This window comes from Carcharhinus amblyrhynchos, chromosome 7 (genome assembly GCF_965287045.1).
Source record: "Carcharhinus amblyrhynchos chromosome 7, sCarAmb.v2.hapA, whole genome shotgun sequence".
NCBI classification, from domain to species: Eukaryota; Metazoa; Chordata; class Chondrichthyes; order Carcharhiniformes; family Carcharhinidae; genus Carcharhinus; species Carcharhinus amblyrhynchos.
Genome location: NC_137330.1, coordinates 99767445 through 99790592, shown reverse-complemented (window position 1 = coordinate 99790592; position 23148 = coordinate 99767445). Strand labels below are relative to the sequence as shown.

The 23148-nt window shown below is 39.8% G+C and overlaps 1 protein-coding gene across 2 annotated transcripts in view; it reads left to right on the top strand.

The window, feature by feature from the left end:
* hace1 (HECT domain and ankyrin repeat containing E3 ubiquitin protein ligase 1) overlaps positions 1 to 23148 on the top strand; it is a 72555-nt gene that overhangs the window by 15081 nt on the left and 34326 nt on the right. Inside the window, exons 4-11 of one of the 2 annotated variants that reach the window (XM_080192823.1) lie at positions 1971 to 2075; positions 3831 to 3906; positions 6766 to 6897; positions 9063 to 9145; positions 14296 to 14392; positions 16504 to 16605; positions 21441 to 21547; positions 22497 to 22647. In XM_080192823.1, the coding sequence (XP_080048949.1) occupies positions 1971 to 2075; positions 3831 to 3906; positions 6766 to 6897; positions 9063 to 9145; positions 14296 to 14392; positions 16504 to 16605; positions 21441 to 21547; positions 22497 to 22647 (853 nt within the window). Of the gene's footprint in view, positions 1 to 1970; positions 2076 to 3830; positions 3907 to 6765; positions 6898 to 9062; positions 9146 to 14295; positions 14393 to 16503; positions 16606 to 21440; positions 21548 to 22496; positions 22744 to 23148 lie in introns of both variants that reach the window. The other variant, XM_080192822.1, reaches the window with a different exon arrangement.

The window sequence follows — 23148 nt, the reverse complement described above, 5'->3', positions numbered from 1 at the left end:
GGATGTAACGTTTAACTGGGCCCTGTCCATTCTATTGCGTTATTTTGAAGAAGAATACAGACTTCCCCCGATCTCTATCACTTAGTCAATATCAATTAACAGAAACTGAGATTATATTGCAATACTGTTTGTGGGAGCTTGCTGTGTGCATGTTGGGTATAGCATTTCCTACATTATAATAGTGACGACGTCAAAATTGATTGTAGAGTATGGAGATTGTGGAAGGTAGATTGCAGCTACAAGTTGTCCTTTTTTCATTTTCTGGAGAAAGCTGCTGAGATGGGGAAGAGTAAAATCGTGGAGGATTTGAACCAAGAGTTAGATTTTTACATTTTGAGGCATTACTTGACTGGAAGTTAATTGCAGGTTAGTGACCATGAAGATTGGTGCAAGTTAGGATGTGGGCAGCAGGGATTTAGATGAGCTCATACTTATTGAAGGAGGAAGTTGAGGCACCTAAGTGGAGAGCATCAACTTCAGGAAGTGCAGTGAAGGACCTGCTCCTGTCTACATCAAAGGTGATGAAGTGGAGATGGTTGAGAGCTTTAAGTTGCTCAGTGTTCAGGTCACCAACAATTTGTCATGATCCCTCCGTGTCAACGCTATAGTTAAGAAAGCCTAATGTTACTACTTTCCCCAGAAGGCTAAGGAAATTTGACATGTCCACTATGACTCACCAATTTCTATAGATGCACCATAGAAAGCATCCTTCTTGGTTGCATCATAGCTTAGTTATGTTCTTGCTTTGATCAAGACTGCGAGAAACTATAAAGGATTATGAATGCAGCCAGTCCACCAGCAAATCAGCCTCTCATCCATTTACTCCATCTACACTTCCCACTGCTTCGAGAAAGCAGCCCGTATAATCAAGGGCACTATGTGCTCTGGACATACCCTGTTCTAACTTAGCGCCCTGGTCATACTCTCTTATAACTTCTTACATCAGGAAAAAGATATAGAAGTCTGAAAACACATACCAGCCAACACAAGAACAGCTTCTTCCCTGTTGCCATTGGACCTTTGAATTGTCCTATCACACATTAGACTGATCTTTCTCTTCACTCTATCGGTAACTGCAGCACTATATTTTGCACCCTATCCTTGCCTTCTCCCCAATGTATTCTATGAATGGTATGTTTTGTCTAACAGCTCACAAGAAACAATACTTTTCACTGTATCCCAATACACATGGCAATAAATCAATTCAATTCAAAATTTCTTGCTGTGTTGCTTGAGAGATAAATGTTTGCCAGGACACTTGAGGAATAAACTTGCAATGGAGCCTTGGAATGGGGACCAGTCGGGTGTAGGTTTAAAATTTTATGTGAAAGGTGGCATTTTGGACAGTGCGGTAATTCCTTTGAACAACATTGAATGTGTATCACCGCCTGAGTGATAATTGTGTCAAGTTTTCAGTTCCAGTATAGACCAGTATAACTACTTAATGAAAGTTGTATCTTGTGACTTTCCTCTCGCTGGTGTCAGTATCTTTGCATCTGTTTATAGGAAACGGCACACCATTAATTGTGTAATTTGTTGCAAGTATCTGCTGTAGTGATTGAGCAAATCAAATCATTAAAATTAAGCAAGTTTGGATGATCTATCAGTCTATTTACTCGTCAAGTTTTATTAGTGTCAAGCTTTAGCTGTTGGCTGGTTAAAAGCAGAAGCCCCCAAACACTCCAGGTTTAGTTGAAATTCAATTTGAGGGAATTTGAATATTGTATAAAATATGTTAATTCTTGCAAAATGTGGACATTCAGATAAAGGCTGTGTCTTGCCAACTGATTTAATAAAAGCAAAATACTGCAGATGCTGGAAATCTGAAATAACGTTGTTGGAAGTTCTTGGGTCTGGCAGCCTCTGCAGAGAGAGAGAGAGAGACAGAGAGAAACCCCTTTGAAGTCCAGTGCGACTCTTCTTTCTGTTTTTGTTGTCTACTGATTTATTTTCTTTATGATCTAATACAGTTGTGGCTCTGTTGAATGTCTCATTCTACTACTGAAGAAAGGAGCAAATCCAAACTACCAGGATATTTCTGGGTGTACACCACTTCATTTAGCAGCGAGGAATGGGTGAGTTTGCTTAACCCAACTCAATCCTTGAATTAATTCAGAAGTTACCATTTTTCCACATTTCTATCAGGCCAATTTCCAGTTATGTTGTTATATTTAGTTAAAATAGATCAAGGTAGAATTGTTATGAAGCAGGTTTTGTCACGTCTATGGATTTTTGAAATCAAAAGTATAATTAACCACTAAATTGGACACTTTTTTCAAATATTTTCATGCTTAAAATAATTCATTCTAAAATAATTTTAGAATGCAAGCTTAATCCCAAGTCACCATTATGCTCAGAATTTGCGAAGGGACTGGACGTCTTAATGGTGTATTTGCAATGTTTAAAAATGCTGACATTTGAATTCCAGTATAGCCCTAAAGTTTGGATTTGAACACTCCAGTTTGGCTGCTTCGGCAGATTTTATTCCAACACACACAGACATGGTCTCTTGCAATACAGCTGATTCTGATGCAACTCAGATTATGTGACTAATGTTGGAATGTGTATTTTGATGGAGCAGCAAATTGTTTAACTAAATTCATGTAGAAAGGCACTAAATGGTAAAGAAGTTAAGATTAAACAGGCAGGAAGAGGGAGAACAGCGACATTTAAGAAGTGTAGAGTGCTTTTGTGGACATTGTTAAATATTGAGGCAAAGAAAGTGGAGAGATTCATAGGACTGATGCAAAATGATTTGATCAGCACCTGTGGCACATCTGTCAGCCACATCGTTCATGCAGTCCCTCCAGAAATCTCTGCATTTCATCATCTTTCATAGAATTATAAGATTCCCACATTGCAGAAGGTCATCATTTGGCCCATTGAGTCTGCTCCAACTCTCAGCCAGAGCATCTTACCCACGCCCTACCCCATGACCCCATGTATTTACCTCACTAATTTCCCCCTAAGCTACACATCGAGGGGCAATTTAGCATGGCCAATCACCTAACCTGCAGATCTTTGGACTGTGGAAGGAAACCAGAGCACCTGGAGAAAACCCATGTGGACGCAGGGAGAATGTGTAAACACAACACAGCCACCCACGGCTGGAATTGAACCCGGGTCCCTGGTGTTGCAAGACAGTAGTACTATCCATTGTGCCGCCCACAAGGACCAGTGGAGGTGAGAAGTAAACCAGTAATGGTGAAATCCAGGTTATATGTAAGTACATTACTAATAAAGTTGGGGAAAGAGTTTGAAAGCAAGGTGACATTGTAGATTTAATTTAGTGGAACCAGAGGGCCTTGACAAGGGTAGCATGATCAGTGTCAAGGTGGGTAAGGGCTTGGGCTTCAGCTTTCTCAATGAGTTGTAATTTGTAAAGAATGGAATCAGATTCGAGCATTTGAGATAGTCAGTTCCAAGATGATGGGTACGGATCAAGATTTCTGCAGCCTGAGGAATAAGTAGAGGCAAATGATTTTGTATTGGTGGGAGGAAAGTGGTTTTGGTAGCAGTGTATGTAGTGAAGAAAGTGGACTACAAAACTGTGTATAGGCAGGGTCTGTACATTGAGACTATCTGAGCTGACAATGGGCTGGTTTGATAGATTTGAGATTAGTTGCAGAAGCTCTTGTCTGATTTGTCCAGACAAGACAGACAGATGTAGACCATGATGATGGCTATCGGATGAAGAAAGCAGAGAGTTAAAGTTTGGTGTTATTATAGGTGTGGAAGCTGACCCATGTGCCAAGTGTGGAGTGTGCTTTTTTTAATCAGTGGTTATGCATCATAAATAAGCATTGTTAAGTAATGTGTTCTCTTTGTAGGCAGAAAAAATGCATGGGAAAACTGTTGGAATATAGTGCTGATGTGAACATCTGCAACAATGAAGGACTGACTGCGGTAAGGTTGGAATATGCACATATGCGATAGGAGTAGAAGTAGATCATTTGGCTCCTTGAACCTGCGCTGCTGTTCAATAGATTATGGTTGATCTATTTTTGTTTCAAATTCCACATTCCATTCTACCCCTGATAATGTTAGATTCCCTTTCCTAGCAAGAATCAATCTGCTTCAACCTTAAAAATACTAATTGACACTGCCTCTACTCTGCCTTCTGAGGCAGAGTGCACCAGAGTCGTACATCCCTCTGAGAGAAAAAGAGTTCTTATCTCTGTCCTAAACAGTGACTACCTCCCTTTTTTTTTAAAAGCTGCCCACTAGAGGAAACATCCTTTGTCCATCCACCTTGTTGAAACTGTGCAGGATCTTGTATACTTCAATCAAGTTACGTTTCACTCTTCTAAAATTGCAGTGGAGACAAGTCCAGTCTGATCAATATTTCATCATAAGACAGCCTGCTCATTCCAGGTATACATATAGTAAACTTCCCTTGAACTGCATTCAATACATTTAAATCCTTCCTTTAAATAAGAAGACCAAAACTGCACACAGTATTCAAGATGTGGTCTCTCCCATGCCCTGTGTAACTGCAACATTCATAGCATCCTTACTTTTATTGTTCAATTCCTCTTATAATAAAGGGTAACATTCCATTACTTGCTGTACCTGCATACTTTTGTGCTTTATGTGACTCATGCACTAGAACACTTATATCCTTCTGCATCATTGTTCGTTTACTCTACATTTTTGTCTTACTGCTGAAAGTGAACAACTTCTCATTTTCCCGAGTTATACTCCATCTGCCAGACTTTTGTCCACTCACTCAACTGATCTCTACAACTGAACTGCCACATGCTTTCCTACCTATCTTTGTGCCATCTGTAAATTTAGCTACCAAGCCTTCACAGGAGGATCCTGCCAATCAAAAAAAGATCCATTTATGCATACCGTTGTTTTCTGCCAGTCAGCTAATCTTCTATCTAAACTAGTATTTTAACCCCTTCACCATGAGCTTTTATTTTCCTCAATAATCTTTGATATGGCACCTTAAGAAATACTTTATGGCAATCCAAGTGCATGTTTACAGGCTCCGCTTTATCCACACTACATGTTACTCCTTCAGGGAACTCCAAGTAATTCTTCAAACGTAATTTCATTTTCAGAGTCTGCCTGATTACCTTGAGTTTCTCTAATTGCTGAGCTACAACCTCCTTAATGATTGATTCTAACACCTTTCCCACGACTGGTGTCAGGATGACCTTCAGGATTGATTTTTTTTTTTCTCTTTTGGATAATATTTCATCTGGAACAAGTCCAATTAACTTAGCTTATCATCAATTTGTGAATTAATATAATTTTTAAATAGCTCAATCTGTGGCCTCAGGATATTGCAAGGTGCTTTAAAACCAAATAAGTCCTTTTGAAATTTTGTCACTGTTGTAAGATTTTGTATGAGAGAAGTTTTAATTCTGTAGAAGTCATGTTTGACACAAAACATCTGTTTCTCTCCCTGGATAGAGTCATAGACTTTTACAGCACAGAAAGAGACACATCGGCCTATCATGTCTGTGCTGGCCATCAGGCACCTTTCTATTCTAATCCTGTTTTTCAGCACTTGGTTCATAGCCTTGTTTGCTATGGTTTTCAAATGCTCATCTAAATGCTTTTTTTAATGTTGTGAGGGTCCCACTGTACCACCCTTTGAAGCAATGCGTTCCAGATTCTCAGTAACCAGTGGCTGAAGTTTTGCCTGAAATCCCCTGCAAATTTCCTTGCTCCTACCTTTATCTATGCCCCCTAGTTATTGATCACTCTACCAAGGGGAGAAGCTTCTTCCTATCTACCCCGTGTCCCTCACAATTTTGTATATCTCAGTCAGGTTCACCCTCACTTTTAAGGAAAACAACCCCAGCCTATGCAGCTTCTCTTCATAGATGGGACGCTACAGCCCAGGCATCGTTCTGGTGAATCTTCTCTTCAACTTTCTAGTGCTATCACATCCTTCCTGTATTGTGGCAATCAGAATTGCACACTGTACCCCAGTTGTGGCCTAACCACCACCGTGTATTGTCCTTTTATAACCTCCCTGTCCTTATATTCTATGCTTCAGCTAATAAAGGCAAGTATCCCATATGCCTTGTTAATCACCTTATTTACCTGCCCTCCTGCCTCCAGGAAACTTTTGTGCTTCCTAGCATCCTTCTGTTCATTGTGTATTCGCTTTCCTTGTTAGACCTCCCAAAAAGCATCATCTCTCACTTTTCAGGGTTAAATTCCATTTGCCACCATTTTTTGCCCATCTGATCAGCCTGTCTGTCACCCTATAATTTAAGATTTTCTTCCTTGCTATTTACCACACCACCAACTTTTGTGTCATCTGCGAATTTACTGATCATACCTACCACAATTGTGTCTAGGCCATCAATGTATGCCACAAACAGCAAGAGACCCATCAGCAATCTCTGTAGTATACCATTGGACACAAGTTTCCAATCACAGAAATGACCTCAGAGCGTCACTCTCCCGTCTCCTGCCACCATGCCAATTTTAGATCGAGTTGCCAAATTGCCCTGGATCCCATGAACTCTAACTTTCTTGATCAGTCTCCCATGCGAGACCTTGTCAAAAGCTTTACCGAAGTCCGTGTAAATTACATCATCATAAGAACATAAGAAATAGGAGCAGGAGTAGGCCATCTAGCCCTTCGAGCCTGCCCCGCCATTCAATAAGATCATGGCTGATCATGATGGCTTTGTTTAATTATCAGTGAAAATAATGGTGATGCTTATTTCAAAGGAAGAGCTTGTTTTTCAGTCAGTGACCAGAAGTTGCTAACTGTGTGAAACAAATCTATTGTAGATTCATTGGCTGGCTGTTAATGGACGCACTGAGCTGCTTCATGACCTAGTTCAGCATGTTAATAATGTGGACGTTGAAGATGCAATGGGTCAGACTGCTTTACATGTGGCCTGTCAGAATGGGCATAAGACGGTGAGTGTAGGTGGTTTTAACAAAATAGTTATTAGGCATTCATTTATTTTCTGACCAACTTAACAGATTGTTTAACTTCGTACCTTAATTTTGGATTTGGAGTCATTCTGAAATGCTTTTGTAACACCAAAGGACATTAAATATTGTTTTTTTTATGAGTGTTTGGAAATTAAATATGGAACTTTTGCAATGCAGTTTTTTCTTCAAAAGAAATAGCAGATGCATACTCCAGGTTGAAGTTCTGTACAGCAAATATGTAGTCTGAGAAATTATTTAACTTATCACATCTGTGTTACTCATCTGAATCTGCCCTGATGGATGAATTTACAATGTCCTGTAGAAGCATATGCTTTGTTTGCTCTTATTTTCAGTGTTGGTAGGAATGTCACACATAATCATCCCTTGCATTGTTTCTTTTACTTTGTTATGTGTGCTTTGACCATAGATCTTTTTCTGAATGTGAAACCTGATTGGGGTAGACTGTCAGCTGCTTAAGATTCAGAGATGGTGTATCTGCTCAGTGTACAATTTATAAAAGTAGGTTATTGAGGTGCATGTAAAAATGGAGTATCGTTGGGTATGATAAAGTGCAGATTACTAAGGAGGGTGCAGTGATGGAATACGCATTCTGAATGTACTAAGTGGATTGGCAACTGATAACTTACTCCATCGGCATGATAAAAATGGGATTTCTGCGCGCATTGGATATAACATGGATATAACACTGAAGTATTTATATGCATCAATTATAATTATGTACATGCTGATTAAAAGTTAAACTTATTTTGATTCTGTTCCACTTAGTTGTTTATGTTCCCCTGTGGATTAAACACCACTTTTGGAAAATATTTGTGTGAAGTTAGGGAGTACTGATTTTTGCTATAATATTCCAGCATGCACCAGGCAAATGATATCTCAAGTGTCTGCGTGTTACCTCTGGGTGCTTCAGTTTCCTCCCACAGTCCAAAGATGTGCGAGTTAGGTTGATCAGTCATGCAAAATTGCCCCTTTAACATGGAGTTATGGGAGATAGTGTCAGTCTTGGCTTAGTGGTAATAGATTTGCCTGAATTGGAAGACTATGAATTCAGTTTTCACTGAGACTGAATGCAACATGGACTGCAACTTCACTACAGTACTCTGCAGCATTGTGTGAGACCATGGAACGATACAGTGCAGAGACCATTAGACCCATTGTTCCTGTGCTAGCTCTTTGAAAGAGCCATTCAGTTAATTCCATCCTTGTAATCCTGCAATATTTTTCTTCTTCATGTTTATATAATTCCCTTTTGAAAGTTACTATTGAATCTGTTCCATACTCTTTCAAAATGTGCATTCCAGATCATAGTTTGCTGCATAATTTTCTTCCACTCCATATCACCGCTGTTTTATTTGTCAATTATATTAAGTCTCTTTATTCAAATCTCTTGTAAATCTCCTGATTTTGAAAACCTCTACCAGATAAGTTTTTTTTGGGGTAAGACAGTAAGCTACATGTTTGTCCTCTTTGACAGAGGTAAAATGTAGTATTTATTAAGATCAGGAGAGTTCTCCTGAAATCCTGGTTAATGTTTATCCTAGAACCAACGTTGATAAAACAAATTATCTGTCTATGTTCTTGCAGTGGGCAGTTTTACTGCCACATGAAGTTATATTACTGAAGTAATTGCACTTAAAGTGGTCCATTGGTTGCAAAGCATTTTTTGTATTGTATTGTGCAGGGGATGTTTGCATTGCTGATGAGGCTAGCCTATATGGCCCATCCCTAATTCCTCTTGAAGGCTGTCATGATTTGCCTTCAAGGACATCTGCAGCCTGTGTGGTGTAGTTAGACCCAACGTGCTGTTAGAGAGGAAATTCCAGGATTTTGTCCCAGCAACGATAAAGGACAGCGTATTTTCAAAGGCAGAATAGTATGTGAATTGGATGGAAACTTTCCAGTGTTATTGTTCCCATGCAGAAATTGCTCTTGAAGGTTGAACCCATGAATATCCCCAGAATGTTATTGGTGTGGGATTCAGTGATGTTAATTCAGTTGAAAATTCAAGGGCATTTGGTTAGGTTCTCTGCTATTGGAGATCGCCATTGTCTGGCTCTTGCGTAGTATGCATGGTATGTTTTGGATGCTCAGTGACATCTGCTTTGACATCCCTTTTCTCTTCACAGACAGTACTTTGCCTTCTTGACAGTGGTGCAGATATTAACCGGCCTAATGTTTCTGGAGCTACACCTTTGTACTTTGCTTGCAGGTATTGCGAATTTTTTTTTAGAATTGAACTTATTACGAATTTATTTAAATCGATTGATCGGTTTCATAATAGGTATTTGTAATTGTATTATGTTTGTAGAACAAATTCGACTTTCCGTTGAAGAATTTTAAATCCATTTTAGATTCATTGAGTTCATTTCTATGGAAATGGAATAACTGCCAGCTGACTTTAAAGATGAACAGTTCTAAACTGGAGCTGTGCATAATGGCAATCATTCATAATTTTAGACAAAGTAAGCCTGTGTTTCTGTTCCATAAATACCAACAAATCAAAACCAAAATGCATATTTGTACCATAGCAAAGTAATCCTGTCTGCTCATCACTTGTAAGTAAGTAACTGAACTACCATTTTGCATCCTACATGCTAGTTTCAGGACAGCTTGAAAAATCACAGCAATGTTTGTTGTTTTGAAAACTCTGACTGCAACAACATTTTCTTTCAACATGGTAGTTAACCATGTTGCTTCTTAATCACACGGTCATCAATTTGTGAAGCTACCTTTTCAGAAGTGAAAACAAGAACCAAACTAGAATCAAGTTGATGGACCAAGAAAGTTTAATGGAACAGATTGGAGTCTAGGTAGTGGCTGTTGCCTCCATCCAGTTCATCAAGTAGAAAGCTTAGTCTTGGGGCTTCAGTTTTTGTTGTGGATGTCAAGTGAGACTTTCAAAATTCAAGATCTCTTGAGTATAGAAGAAGTTACATCCTGAATGAATCTTGCTCCTGGTTTTCTCTTGTCTCAAGTTTTTCAATTGTTGCGACTTCAGATGCTGATCATGATTCCACACTATCCTGAAATGTGCAGAGCCAGTATCTAAACAGATCAGTTCATGGTGCTGCTTCTTCATTGGTTTGATGTAGTTCTCGCTGTTCATGAGGCTGCACTAGCTGACCAAGTGACTGTTTTGGGGTGTCTGAAAGCATAAATGTAGAGAGGCAGGATATGAATGAGGGAACTGGGGTGGGGTAAAAAGCAAGGAGTCATTGGTCGCAACCATCTACGTTTTGCACTTCATGTCAAATAGCAGGATGGTGGTGAGGTGGAATTTGAGAAGAAGCATAAAGCAGAAACATAAGATTATCCTGAATGTTTTTGGCAACATCCGATGCAACAATTTCTATAACAGCCATCCATGTGATGCTGAGCATCACCTCTTCCAAGCTGCTCATTCAGTGCAGTTGTGTCTGTCTTTTGCCAGTTCTCATTGCCCTCTGTGGTTATGTGCTATCTTCTACAAAGGAGTGGGAAAAATGTCTTATCAGTGAATGTAATGCAATTGTTTGGGTTATGTGTCCTTTACAAGAAATATAAGATGCTGCTGGAGTGGTGCATGGGAGATGTTAAGTGAAGATGCATTCATTGTTCTTGATCACCCAAGGGAGTCCATTGATTTTTTTTTCCAGCACTGCAGTTAGGTTCTTACAGCTAGACCCCAGGAATTGGCCTCCCTGGCAGTCTTCTCAGACTTGAGAGCCTTCTGGTTCCCACTGGAAACACAGGCTCTTGCACCTCTAATCTTTCCTTTGCTACATGAAATGAATCGAATTGGCTGAAGTCTGGCATCTATGATGCTATGTCCTTTAGATGCAGCCAAGGCACTTGGCACTTCTGGCTGAAGATTGCGTGAATATTTCAGCCTTATCTGTGCTGCACTATTCTCTAATTCTATGTTAATTGACTTACTATACATTTCCAGTATTTTCTAATTTTGTGACCATAAAGACTTAAGGGTCCTTTAGTGATACTAGAACAGTGTAGAGTTAGAAATAAATTATGGACTTAAAACATAGCTTGTCAAATCCTTGGTCTGGCAATTTCTCAAGTTACTGAAAAAGCTGACATTATATACAGACATGAAATAACAATCTAGCTAATGACTGTCAAATCAGTATTGGAGCCAAAATGAATAGGTATTGTATTTGACTGTAATGCAATAATGTTCCACCATCCCCTGAGTGTTTTATGTGTAAGAGTGATTAATTTAAAATATTAAATATTAGGAATATTCAGTAGCAGCTGCTCTAGAATATTGTGATTTGTCCCAAAGTAATGTGCTTCATATAATTTTCCCCTCCTACCTGATTTTTTGGCTTGCGTTTGGTGAGTTGCTGAGAAGCTTTCTTACTGTGAGATGGTACAAGTCATGGAATCTCCCATATCATAACTAAAAGCTCAAGGCCAGCAATGGGCCTGGGAATATATTTTGTCCGGGATTCCCCCCAAAAAATTTGAAGTTCCCAACATGTGGGAAAATGGGAGTAAATTACGCTTTTTTTAAAAGCGTGAATTCTGGAATGAATCTCTTGCACTGCAGAGTGCCTCAGCGTGATTCCTTCTGAAAGTCAGGGGGCAGGATCTATTTCCACTCGAGAGGCCAGCAACATTAAAAAAAAGTAAAGTTTATTTATTAGTCACAAGTAGCCTTATATTAACACTGCAATGAAGTTAATGTGAAATTCTCTTAGTTGCCACATTCCGCTGCCTGTTCGGACGGTGGGGGGAAACCAGAGCACCCAGAGGAAACCCACACTGACAGTGACCTGAGCCAGGAATTGAACCCAGGTCTCTGTGAGGCAGCGATACTAACTACTGCCCACCATGCCATATGGCGCTGAGTGGGCTGCTGCGCATGTGCCAATCTGTCAGTGTGGAGATTGGTGCGTGCACTTCGGCCCTGCATTGCCGGCCTCCAGATCGCTGGCCTTCTGATCCCTCCACCCCCTTATTGCTGCCCCAGCTCCCCCCCACTCACAAGTGATGAGCAGACAGGATTACTTTGCTATGAACATGCATTCATAGTATGTTAATCAGAATGTATTTTTTAAGGTATTTTTAAAAGTATCATATTTTGTATCAGGAATTTAAATGAGTTTATTGACATTGGATGTATTTTTAATTATAGAAATTTTTTCAGTAAGAAAATTAGTCACACTGTCTAAGTGGCTAAAGGAGATTAACGGAGTCAATGCGAAGAGGATGTTTCCCCTTTTTTGGACATTCTAGAAGGAGAGGCCATAGTTTTAGGCTAAGGGGTGGCAGAAGGCTCACGTATCAGTGGATGTTGGAATGTCAAACAAATGTGAGGAGGAGATAAGCTTTTAATTAGTAGAGGGTTGAAGGTTTATGGGGAGCGGGGAGGAAGGTGGAGATGAGTCATGATTATTTTGAATGGTGGAGTAGGCTTGCAGGATTGAATTGCCTACTCCTCATTTCTTCTCGTATGTTAATTGCTGCAGAGGAATTAGGGGTCACGATCATCTTGCAAAAGAAAAATTATTTAGGATGGTTAGACAAAGCAGCATTACAACCACATTGAATTGAAAAATGTAGGTAATTTGTACGACCTAAAACCAACCATCTCAAGGGAAACGAAACTTGATAAGGAGAAAATTGCTCATATCGGTGAGACTGGTATGGCTTTTGGAGAGCTTTGGGCTGCAGTATAATGCTGAGCCTTGGACTATATTATCAGAAACAAGCAGATTGAATTTTCAAATGTGTTGCTTGAGAAAGATCATTGGGATCCATTGGCAGCGTAAGCAAAAGTATTGCAGCTTTCCAACTCGGAAAGTATGGTGGCAGTTTGTGAATGGTGTTGACTACGGTGGCTAGGCCGTGTCGTTAGAATGGACTAAAGACAGAAAATGTTCAATTCTTAGTCGATCAGGTGGTTCTGATAAAGGGTTATCAAACTGAAATATTAACTCTTTCCTCCTCCACATATGCTACTTGACCTGCTGTGTTCTTCCAGCATTTTCTGATATTTCATATTTACAGTATTTTGCTTTTGTGTTGTTTGTGGAATTAATGATGGTCATCTCCCAAAATTGCACTGTATTGAGAACGTGAGTGTGTTAGTATATTCATAAGATGGCCAAAATTAAGATAAAAAATTCATGCAAGCAAAATATAATTTTATGCCAGATTGATTTCAACAGTTTATATATGACCAAATCACTTGGTATCAAAGACTCCACAGTGGAGCATGAAAATTGTGAAAAATGTCTTCCCATCGCAAAGAAAAGTGCCATCGCACGAAGGAATGTATGGCAGTAGCCCTTGCATCAGCGAATGACTAATGCACTCACTACAGCAGACAATGCATTGCTCAATTTGGACTGTATGCAACCTTGAACTCACAAGAGATGAGCAGGTGATATGAATCACTGGCAATAACGCGAAGTCAGAATGACTATCTGCTTGGCATTCAGTTATTAGAAAACAAAGGGAAAATACCTAGTTGAAAGAATTTTAAGTACCTTACACTTCCTTTGTTTTGCTGAAGGATTGATGTACGTGACTGGAATCATTCTGTCTAAAAAATTAGATCTTCACTTGGAGGTTTCTATTGGGGCATATCACTGTGACAAAGCAAAATGGATATTGCTTGTAGTCATTATAATATGTCCAGCTCTCAGGCTTTGGTTTTTGGTCTTCAATATTGACATTCTCTGATATTGGGGCCATTGATCTGAACTTTCTCAATTTTGCTTTTATTTTATTGTTGACTTATGAGGAATCAGTACTTGCATTTTCCTGGGGCAATTTGGCAATAACAGAAAGAGACTTGATTACTGAAAGTAGTAATTTTGGATACCATTGAATAATTTTCTTGTCCCGCTAATTGCTTAAAAAAAAACTTGTCCGTTCTACCTTGTCCCAATGTATACTATCATCTTTGTGTCTTTTTCCTGTGAAAATAGTCTTGTTGATCTGCAGTGCTCTGGACTGCTTATCTTGAGGTCATTTGATGCTTACATGTGTACCGTTTTCATTGCAGATCATCTGATAATGATTTGAAGCAAATTTTTTGGTTGATTTCCTTTTTGCTTTTCTTTCCTCAAAATTTAAGCTGCTTAGTTCAGCTATAACATTCCAGCAGAATGAGTGTGGATACTCCTAGCTCAGTATCATATCTGTATTCTGAATTTAAGTCTGAGAGATGTCATCTTGCTTTGGAATGAAAAAGAAAGGCCCGTTCATATTATTGGCTCTGTAACACAATGTCAGATATATTTTCGACAAATGAATGCTACAAAAGATAGAACTGAGTTAGTTGAAGGTATTGAGTGTAATTAATAGATGTAGGTTTTGAAGTTGACTAATTTATCCATTAATGTATTGCAGTCATGGTCAAAGAGATACAGCACAGATTCTGATTTCAAGGGGAGCCAAATATCTACCTGACAAAAATGGTGTTACTCCACTGGATCTCTGCGTGCAGGTACAAACTGAACTTCTGATACTATGACTTTTAATCCAAGTGAGGAATAGAAACTGGATTCTACATTTGTGATGTATATTTTTCAGCAGCTGAATGAATTCTGTTACATGCAAACCAGGAGCAAAGCCATTCAGCCCCTCAAACATGCTCTGCCACCTGATGGTTGACAGGACTGTGGCCTCCCTTGTCACTCAAGGGTATATCTGACTCTGCCTTGGAAATACTCAATGATCCTGCGTCCACTGCTCTCTGGGAAGAGAATTTCACAGGCTCATAATCCTCTGAGAAAAGATTTCTCCATGTCCTGTCTTACATGCGAGACCCCATATTTTTAAACTGTATACCCTAGTTCTAATCCCAGAACATCAATCTTGTCAAGTCCCCTAAGCATTTTATGTTTCATTAAAATTATCTCTCAATTCTTCTAAATCCCAATGCATATAGGCCTAACCTTTCCTCCTAAGTTAACCCTTTCATCTCAGGCATCAGTCAAGTGAATCTGCTCTGAACTGCTTGTCATTCAATTATATCTAAAGTAAAAAGGCCAAAAGCTACTATCTGAACCACGGTTGACACTTTTACAACTTTTATTACACCTTTTGAAAACCGCTCCCATGCTCATTCATAAAGTAATTATTGTTTTGATGATGCACAGATCAGTAGAACAAAGAACAAAGAAAATTACAGCACAGGAACAGGCCCTTCAGCCCTCCAAGCCTGCACCGACCATGCTGCCTGACTTAACTAAAACCCCCTACCCTTCCAGGGACCATATCCCTCTATTCCCATCCTATTCATGTATTTGTCAAGATGCCCCTTAAAAGTCACTACCGCATCCGCTTCCACTACCTCCCCCGCCAACGAGTTCCAGCACCCACTACTCTCTGTGTAAAAACATCTGCCTTGTACATCTCCTTTAAACCTTGCCCCTTGCACCTTCAACCAATGCCCCCTAGTAATTGATTCTTCCACCCTGGGAAAAAGCTTTATACAGTACTTCACATGTGGTCTTACCAATGCACTGCACAATTGTAGCAAAACTTACAGCTTTATATTCCATTCCCCTGCCAATAAACCACCACATTCTATTTGTCCACCTAATGACTTGTTGTAAAAAAGCAAACTACTGTGGATGCTGGAATCTGAAACCAAAAGAGAAAAGGCTGGAAAATCTCAGCAGGTCTGGCAGCATCTGCAAGGAGAGAAAAGAGCTGACGTTTCGAGTCCCGATGACTCTTTGTCAAAACTGGAGTAAATCCTGCTGGTATTTTCAGAGGGAGTTTCAAAATGAATCTCCCACACACTTGTACACCCATTAATGCCTACACTTTGCTTCTTGTTAGCCAACTAATCCTCTGTTCATGCTAATATTTTGTCCCGTACTGAGGCTCTTATTTTCCTGTTTTGTTTTGGAATTAGAGTGATGACACTGCAATGAAACTTATTATAGTACCATTGATGTTTGGTACTAAGTCACCTATATTTAGTATATGCAGGCCATTGAAGGGGGTGCAGAGGAGATTCACCAGGATGCTGCCTGGGCTGGAATATTTAAGTTGTGAAGAGAAGTTGCGTAGGTTTGGGTTATTTTCAATGGAGCAGAGAAAACTGAGGGGCAACCTGATTGAGGTGTACAACGTATGAGGGGCATGGACAGAATGGATAAGGAACCGCTGTTTCCCTTAGTTGAAGGTCATGAGGGGGCATAGTTCAAGGTAAAGGATAGGATGTTTCAGAGAGATGTGAGGAAAATATTTTTTACCCAGAGGGTGATGACAGTCTGGAATGCGCTGTCTGAGAGGATGGTAGCAGTGGGTCGCCTCACGTCCTTTAAAAAGTATCTGGATGAGCACCTGGCACACCATAACATTCAGGGCTATGGGCCAAGCGCTGGTAAATGGGGTTAGGTGGGAGTTCAGGTATCTCTCGCATTCTGGTGCAGACACGATGGAGCAAATGACCTCTTCTGCACTGTATGATCCTATGATTCATTGTCTTAGTCTTGTGTTTCTCTTTTTCAAGTATCTGTGTGAAGATTTACAATTTTTTTGACTTTCTTGACTAGGTGAATAATCAAAAATATAATTTCATGATTTCTTTTACCTCTTCAGGGAGGGTATGGGGAGACATGTGAAGTTTTAATCCAACATCATCCCAGACTCTTCCAAACACTTATTCAGATGACACAGAATGAAGATATCAAGGAGAATATGGTAATGTTCCTTTGACTTCATTCCTTAGACTAGTTTGGATTGTGTAACCTACAGTATGTAATAGAATACACAAATTCTGATGGATAATACATGTGACAATAAATCAAATCAAAAAGGAAAAGATACAGCAAAATTGTTGGCCAGTCTATGAACCAGTATGTCTCAGAAGTGCTCTGTTCTGAGAACATAACCATCTCTTGACATCTGAATCCAGATCTGAGTTAAAACAATTCAAAGTTTTAATTCCCTGGTCCTAACCTGACATTTAACTGGAGCAAATGGTCAACTTGATTGTCTTCGTTTCATAAACATTGATCAGATCACCCCATAGTCTGTTGACTAAAGTAGAGAGTATCATCTTTTTTTTCAGTCTATCTTGTTAATTGAAATGCAAAAGTTGGGAATTAGTCTGGCCTGCCCTCTGAAACCTCAAGCCTGAATAACAGACACCTTGCAAGGAATCTAAAACAGCATGCAGTTTTCCAACTGAGCCCTGTCCAAGGTCTTGCACAGAAATAACTAGCATCCTTGTATAGCACTCTAAAAGTAGTAAAGCTTCACCAGGCACTTCACAGGAAGATTATCAAACCAAATTTCACATAGAGTAGATCAAGGGATAAATAAAGATCAGTTTTAAAGGGTAAGCGAGAGGTAGATAAGTAAAGAGATTGCAGGAGGAATTGCAGAGTTAGAGCCTGGGCAGCTGGAATCACAAATTAGGGGTGCTCAGGTCAGATTTTGAGCATAGATACATTGAAGGTTAGAGGGCTGGAGGAGGTTACAAAAATTTGGGAGGGGAAGCTGTGGAGGGATTTGAAAACACGGCTGAAAATTTTAAAATTGATGAATTGCTTAACAAATAGTCAATGAAGGCCAGTGAGCATAGGATTGATTAATTTATTAAGGATGCAAGATGGGAAATAGATCAAGCAAATTATTGGAATAGTGAAACCTAGAGTTGACTGAAGCATGAATGAAGGTTCCAGTCCAAGGAGTGCTGAGGCAGGGATGGAGTCAGGTGATGTTACAAGTAGGTAGTCTTAGTAATGGCACAATTCTGGTTAGAAGAACTGAGGTTGTCATGCATGTTGAGAATTGTCTCGTTCACATTTAGACTGTTACTGAAGAGAGGAATGCAATTGGTGATTAGGGAATGGAGGTTGAAAACGGTGGCTTCAGTCTTCTCCACATTTAGTTGGATGAAATTCCTGCTCATCCTATAGTGGATGTTGGGCAAGCAGTTCAAAAATTTACAGACAGTGAAGAAGTCGAGAGAAGTGGTGATGTAGTCCGTGTATCTTTAGTGTAATGCCAAACCAGTTTTTGACAGTTACTGAGGGCAAAATAATATGCCTCGTCGTAGTCATTTTATAGTAAATACACTCCAACATCCTGCTTGTTCTAGGTACCATTTTATAAAATTCAGATAACCTATGCACCAGAATGCAGCTTTCTTTGCGCACATAGTTTAATGCTTTTCCCCATTCATGCTTAATCAGTAGCCAATGAACATGCATGTGAGTATGTTGAGCATTGTTCTTTCCATAAGTATAAAGCTACATTTTCCAATTTAAATATTTTTTCACAAGCATGAGCCCAGTTCCACCTTAACATCAAGACCTGCCTGAAGTTGATTTGACTTTGATTTGATTTATTATTGTCACATGTATTAGCACAGAGTGAAAAGCATTGTTCCTTTCACGCTATACAGACAAAGGCACCATTCATAGAGGAGGAAATGAGAGAGTGCAGAAGTTGCTGAACATTGTTTACAGTCCTAATATTTGCATGGAGCTTGGCATCATCTACAAATTTGTCAGTCGTGCTCCCAATAACTATATCAATAAAATATAGTGAAGAACAATGGTCCCAACACCAATGCTTGTGATATACCACTGGTGAACAGTCCCTGAACAGATTTGAATCCATCTATTATTACTTTCTACCTCTTGTTTTCCTTCTAGGAGTGTTTGTTTTGACAAATTCGCCCATCCATCCACTTCAATCAACTACAGTTTATATTGTGCAAATGAAGAGAAGCCCCTCAGTAATTTTGAAAGTCACTGCAATTTTTCAGTTAGAAAAGCTTGCTGGTGTAATTTTAGTTTAGTTTGGATCTCCCATCTTTCATTTGATTTATTATTGTCACAAATATTAGTATACAATGAAAAGTATTATTCTTGTGCGCTGTACTGACAAAGCACACCATTCAAAGAGAAGGAAAGGACAGAGTGCAGAATGTAGTATCACAGTCATAACTCAGTTGCAGAGAAAGATCAACTTAATGCAAGGTAATTCCATTCAAAAGTCAGATGGTAGCAGGAAAGAAGCTGTTCTTGAGTTAGTTGGTATTTGTCCTCAGACTTTTAAATCTTTTTCCCAGTGGAAGAAGATGGACAAGAGTATGCCAGGGGTAGGTGGGTGCGTTTAATTATGCTGGCTGCTTTGCTGAGGCAGCGAGACAGTGTCAATGGGTGTGAGACTGATTTGAGTGATGGACTGGGCTTCGTTCATGACCCTATGTAGTTTCTTATAGTTTTTGACAAAGCATGAGCCATACCGAGCTGTGATACAACCAGAAATAGTGCTTTTTACGGTGTGTCTATAAATTTTGGCTAGGGTTGTAGCAGACGTGCCAAATTTCCGTAGTCTTCTGAGCAAATAGAAGCATTGGTATGCTTTCTTAGTGATAGCAACGGCATGGAGGGACCAGGACGGGTTGTTGATGATCTGGACACCTATAAACGTGAAGCTCTTGAGACTCTTCCCGCTCAGAAAGGATAGTAGGACTAGGGGGCACAGCCTCAAGATAAAGGGAGGGTGGTTTAGAACGGAGTTGAGGAGGAACTTCTTCACTCAAAGGGTGGTGAATCTCTGGAATTCTCTGCCTGTTGAAGTGGTGGAGGCTACCTTGCTAAATATTTTTGAGACGCGGGTTGATGGGTTTTTGATAAGAGAAGGGATTAAGGGTTATGGGGAGAGGGCGGGAATGTGGAACTGAGCCACGACAGATCAGCCATGATCTTATTCAATGGCGGGGCAGGTTCGGGGGGCTAGATGGCCTACTCCTGCTCCTATTTCTTATGTTTATGTTTGTGTTTGTGTTTATTTCTACTTTATCCCCATTGATGTAGACAGGGACATGTCCTGCTCTATATTTCCTGAAGTCAATGACAATTTCTTTCATTTGTTGACAGTGAGGGAGACATTGTTGCTGCACCAGTTCACCAGATTCTCTATTTCTTCCCTGTACTGTGTCTCGTCATTGTTTGAGATCTGACCCACTATGGTGGTGTCATCAGCAAAGTTGAAAATCGAGTTGGAAGAGAATTTGGCCACACAGTTGTAGTTGTATAAGGAGTATAGCAAGGGGCTAAGGCACAGCATTGTGGGCACCAGTGTTGAGGATGATTGTGGAAAAGGTGTTATTGTCTATCCTTACCGATTGTGTCTGTGAATTAAAAAGTTAAGGATCCAGACACACAGGGAGGAGCCAGAGCCAGAGCCAAGGCCCAGGCCATGGAGTTTGGAGATGAGTTTCGTAGGAATAACAGTGTTGAAGGTTGAGCTGTAGTCAATAATTAGGAATCTGACATAGGTGTCTTTGATATCTAGGTGTTCTAGGGTTGAGTGCAGGGCCAAGGAAATGATATCTGCTGTGGACCTGCAGCACCAGTAGGTGAATTGTTGTGGATCAGGCAGTCTGGAGGGCCGGAATTGATTTGTGCCGTGACTAGCCTTTCGAAGCACTTCATAATGATGGATGTCAGAGCTATCAGACGATAGTCATTGAGGCACACTGCCTTCCCTTTTTTTGGTACAGGGGTAATGGTCATTGTCTTGAAGCAGATAGGGACGTCAGATTGTGTAGAGAGGTTGAAGATGTCTGTGAATACCCTCACCAGCTGGTCCACATAGGATCTGAGTGCTTGTTCCAGTACCCCATCCAGTTCGGTCGCTTTCTGTGGCTTGGCCTTCGAGAAGGTTGCTCTGATGTCTGCAGTGGTGACTTCAGATGCATGTTCATCTGAGACTTCTGGGTTGGAGGGCGTACTTTCGCTGACAGCTTATGCAAAACGGACATAGAATGCATTGAGCTCATTAGGGAGTAGTGCATTGGTCTGGCGATTTTACATGCCTTTGTTTTGTAGCCTGTTATGTCTTGCAGAACATGCCATAGTCGGTAGGCGTCTGTGTGGCTAGCCTGGGACACTAGCCTGGTCTGGTTCTGTCTTTTGGCTTCTTTGATGAATCTCCTTAGATCATATCTGGCTTTCTTGTATAGGGTAGGGTCGCTTGACTTGAATGCCTCAGACCTGGACTTCTGCAAGCAGTGGATATCATTGTTCATCCGTGAATTCTGGTTGAGAAATTTGTGGATTTGCTCCTTGGGCACACAGTCTTCTACACACTTACTAACGAAGTCACATACTGTAGTGGCGTACTCGTTCAGGCTGGTCACAGAGTTCTTAAATACTGACCTGTCTACTGACTCTAAGCAGTCCCGTAGGAGATCATTGGTTTCCTCAGACCAACATTGCATGACTTTCTTTGACAGATTCTCCTGTTTTAGTTTTTCTATCTATATTCAGCTCATCAGTTCATCTGTTTTGATAATTAGAACATTTAAGCATGTGAACGTGTTCAATCTTTATTCCAGAGGAAATTTGTTTCCTAATATTTTTGCATCTTTTAAGAATGATTGCGATATATCAACATGAAATTGTTGCAAGCTAATTTTAACTTGGCTCTTATTTACTTGCAGAAAGGTTCAATTTTTGTCATTCCTCTTGTGTTTCATAAGCATATTAAAATCTGATTTACTTTGTTTTTAGCTACGTCAGGTTCTTGAGCACCTGTGTCCACAGAATGAGAGTCAGTATCAGAAGATCTTGACCAGTCTTGCTGAAGTTGCTACAACAAATGGTCACAAGTTGCTTAGGTGAGTTAAGAAGTACAGCTGGATCCTAACAGTGTTGACTAATTTCAGTTCCTTTAGCCCAACTTGCCCATAGCATTTGAAGGGAGGGCCTGTTAGTAGAACGTTAAATACTAAGTAATTACGTAAATCCTTGTAGGGAATTGGCACAATTTTTATTTCAAAATTAAATTTTTCGTATTAACCCTGGATTACATGTCCTTGAAGTATATTTTTGTGCTGGGTGATCAAACGACCATCTTGCATCAGAATAATGAAGGACCAAAGCTCGTTCACTTGCTCTTCCAGCTTGAACTCCTTAGACAGCACCTTCCAAACCCACAACCATTACCATCTCAAAAGACAAGCGCAGTAGGTACATGGAAACACCCCTAAATGGAAGTTCCTCTCCAAGCCATTCACCATCCTGACTTGAAATATATTATATTCACTGTCACTGGGTCCAAAACCTGGAAATTCCTCTGTAACTTGCACACATAGACTGCAGTGGTTCAAGAAGGCAGCTCACCATCACCTTCTCGAGGGCAATTAGGAATATGCAATGAACAATGTCCTAGCCAGTGTCACCCACATCCCTTGAATTAATGAAAAAATCATATAATGAATGAAGAAGTTATGAGCTGGGGTTGTAATGGGGAATGTTGTATAGTAAATATGTTCTTAAAATTGTGAATATTTATTGCTAAAATCGAGCAACAGTTTCTTTGATTATGGCTCTCTTAGGAATAATGTGTGTTATTCTAAGATTATTGTAGGGAAGAGCTCAAATACCATAAGCACGTTTTCATGTTGGATTATCTTTCAGACAAATAAAATGACCAATCTTTAAGATTAACAGTATTCAAACTAAATAATTAAAGTCGGTACAGAAATTTAAACATGCTACTCTTCATAAATTAATTAGTGTTGTAGGATAAAATATAAAATTTGACTTGTTTTCCTCCTCCCTCAGTATATCAAGTAGCTATGAAGCTCAGATGAAGAGTTTGTTGAAGATAGTGCGAATATTCTGCCATGTGTTCCGCCTAGGCCCATCCTCTCCCAGTAATGGAAATGACATGGCTTACAATGGGAATAAAACTCCGAGAAGCCAAGTTTTCAAGGTCAGAAAAATATATGACGTTATTAGGAAGATTGAAGTAAAAGAGATGAATTTCACAAAGCATGCAAACATTAATCAGACAACTCTTGAAGAAGAAGTAAGTTTGGTTGACGGAGTGTATACACATTTACAAAAAACGTAAAACTTAAATTTTTGCTTGGCAGTACAGAACTTGAATATTGCTGAACAAAGGGACATGTTGTTGAATCTTTTCATCTTGCACTCTTCAGAACAAGGCAAAAATACCAAATTTCAAATTAACACAACAACTTGGAGAAGAGGGTTCTGATTGGTTGGTAAGTCGATTCTGGCTGAGGAGTTGCCTTGGAGAAAGTAATGGGAAACTATATACTTCATAAGCTGCTGGGTAATTCGAAAACAACATGAGGTGGCTTGAACATTTTCCTTTTGTTTGCAAAGAATAGGTCGCTGCACAAGAATATATGTAGCTTCTGGCAAGCATAAATGAGCCATGATGTGAGCTCAACTGATTGTCTTAAAT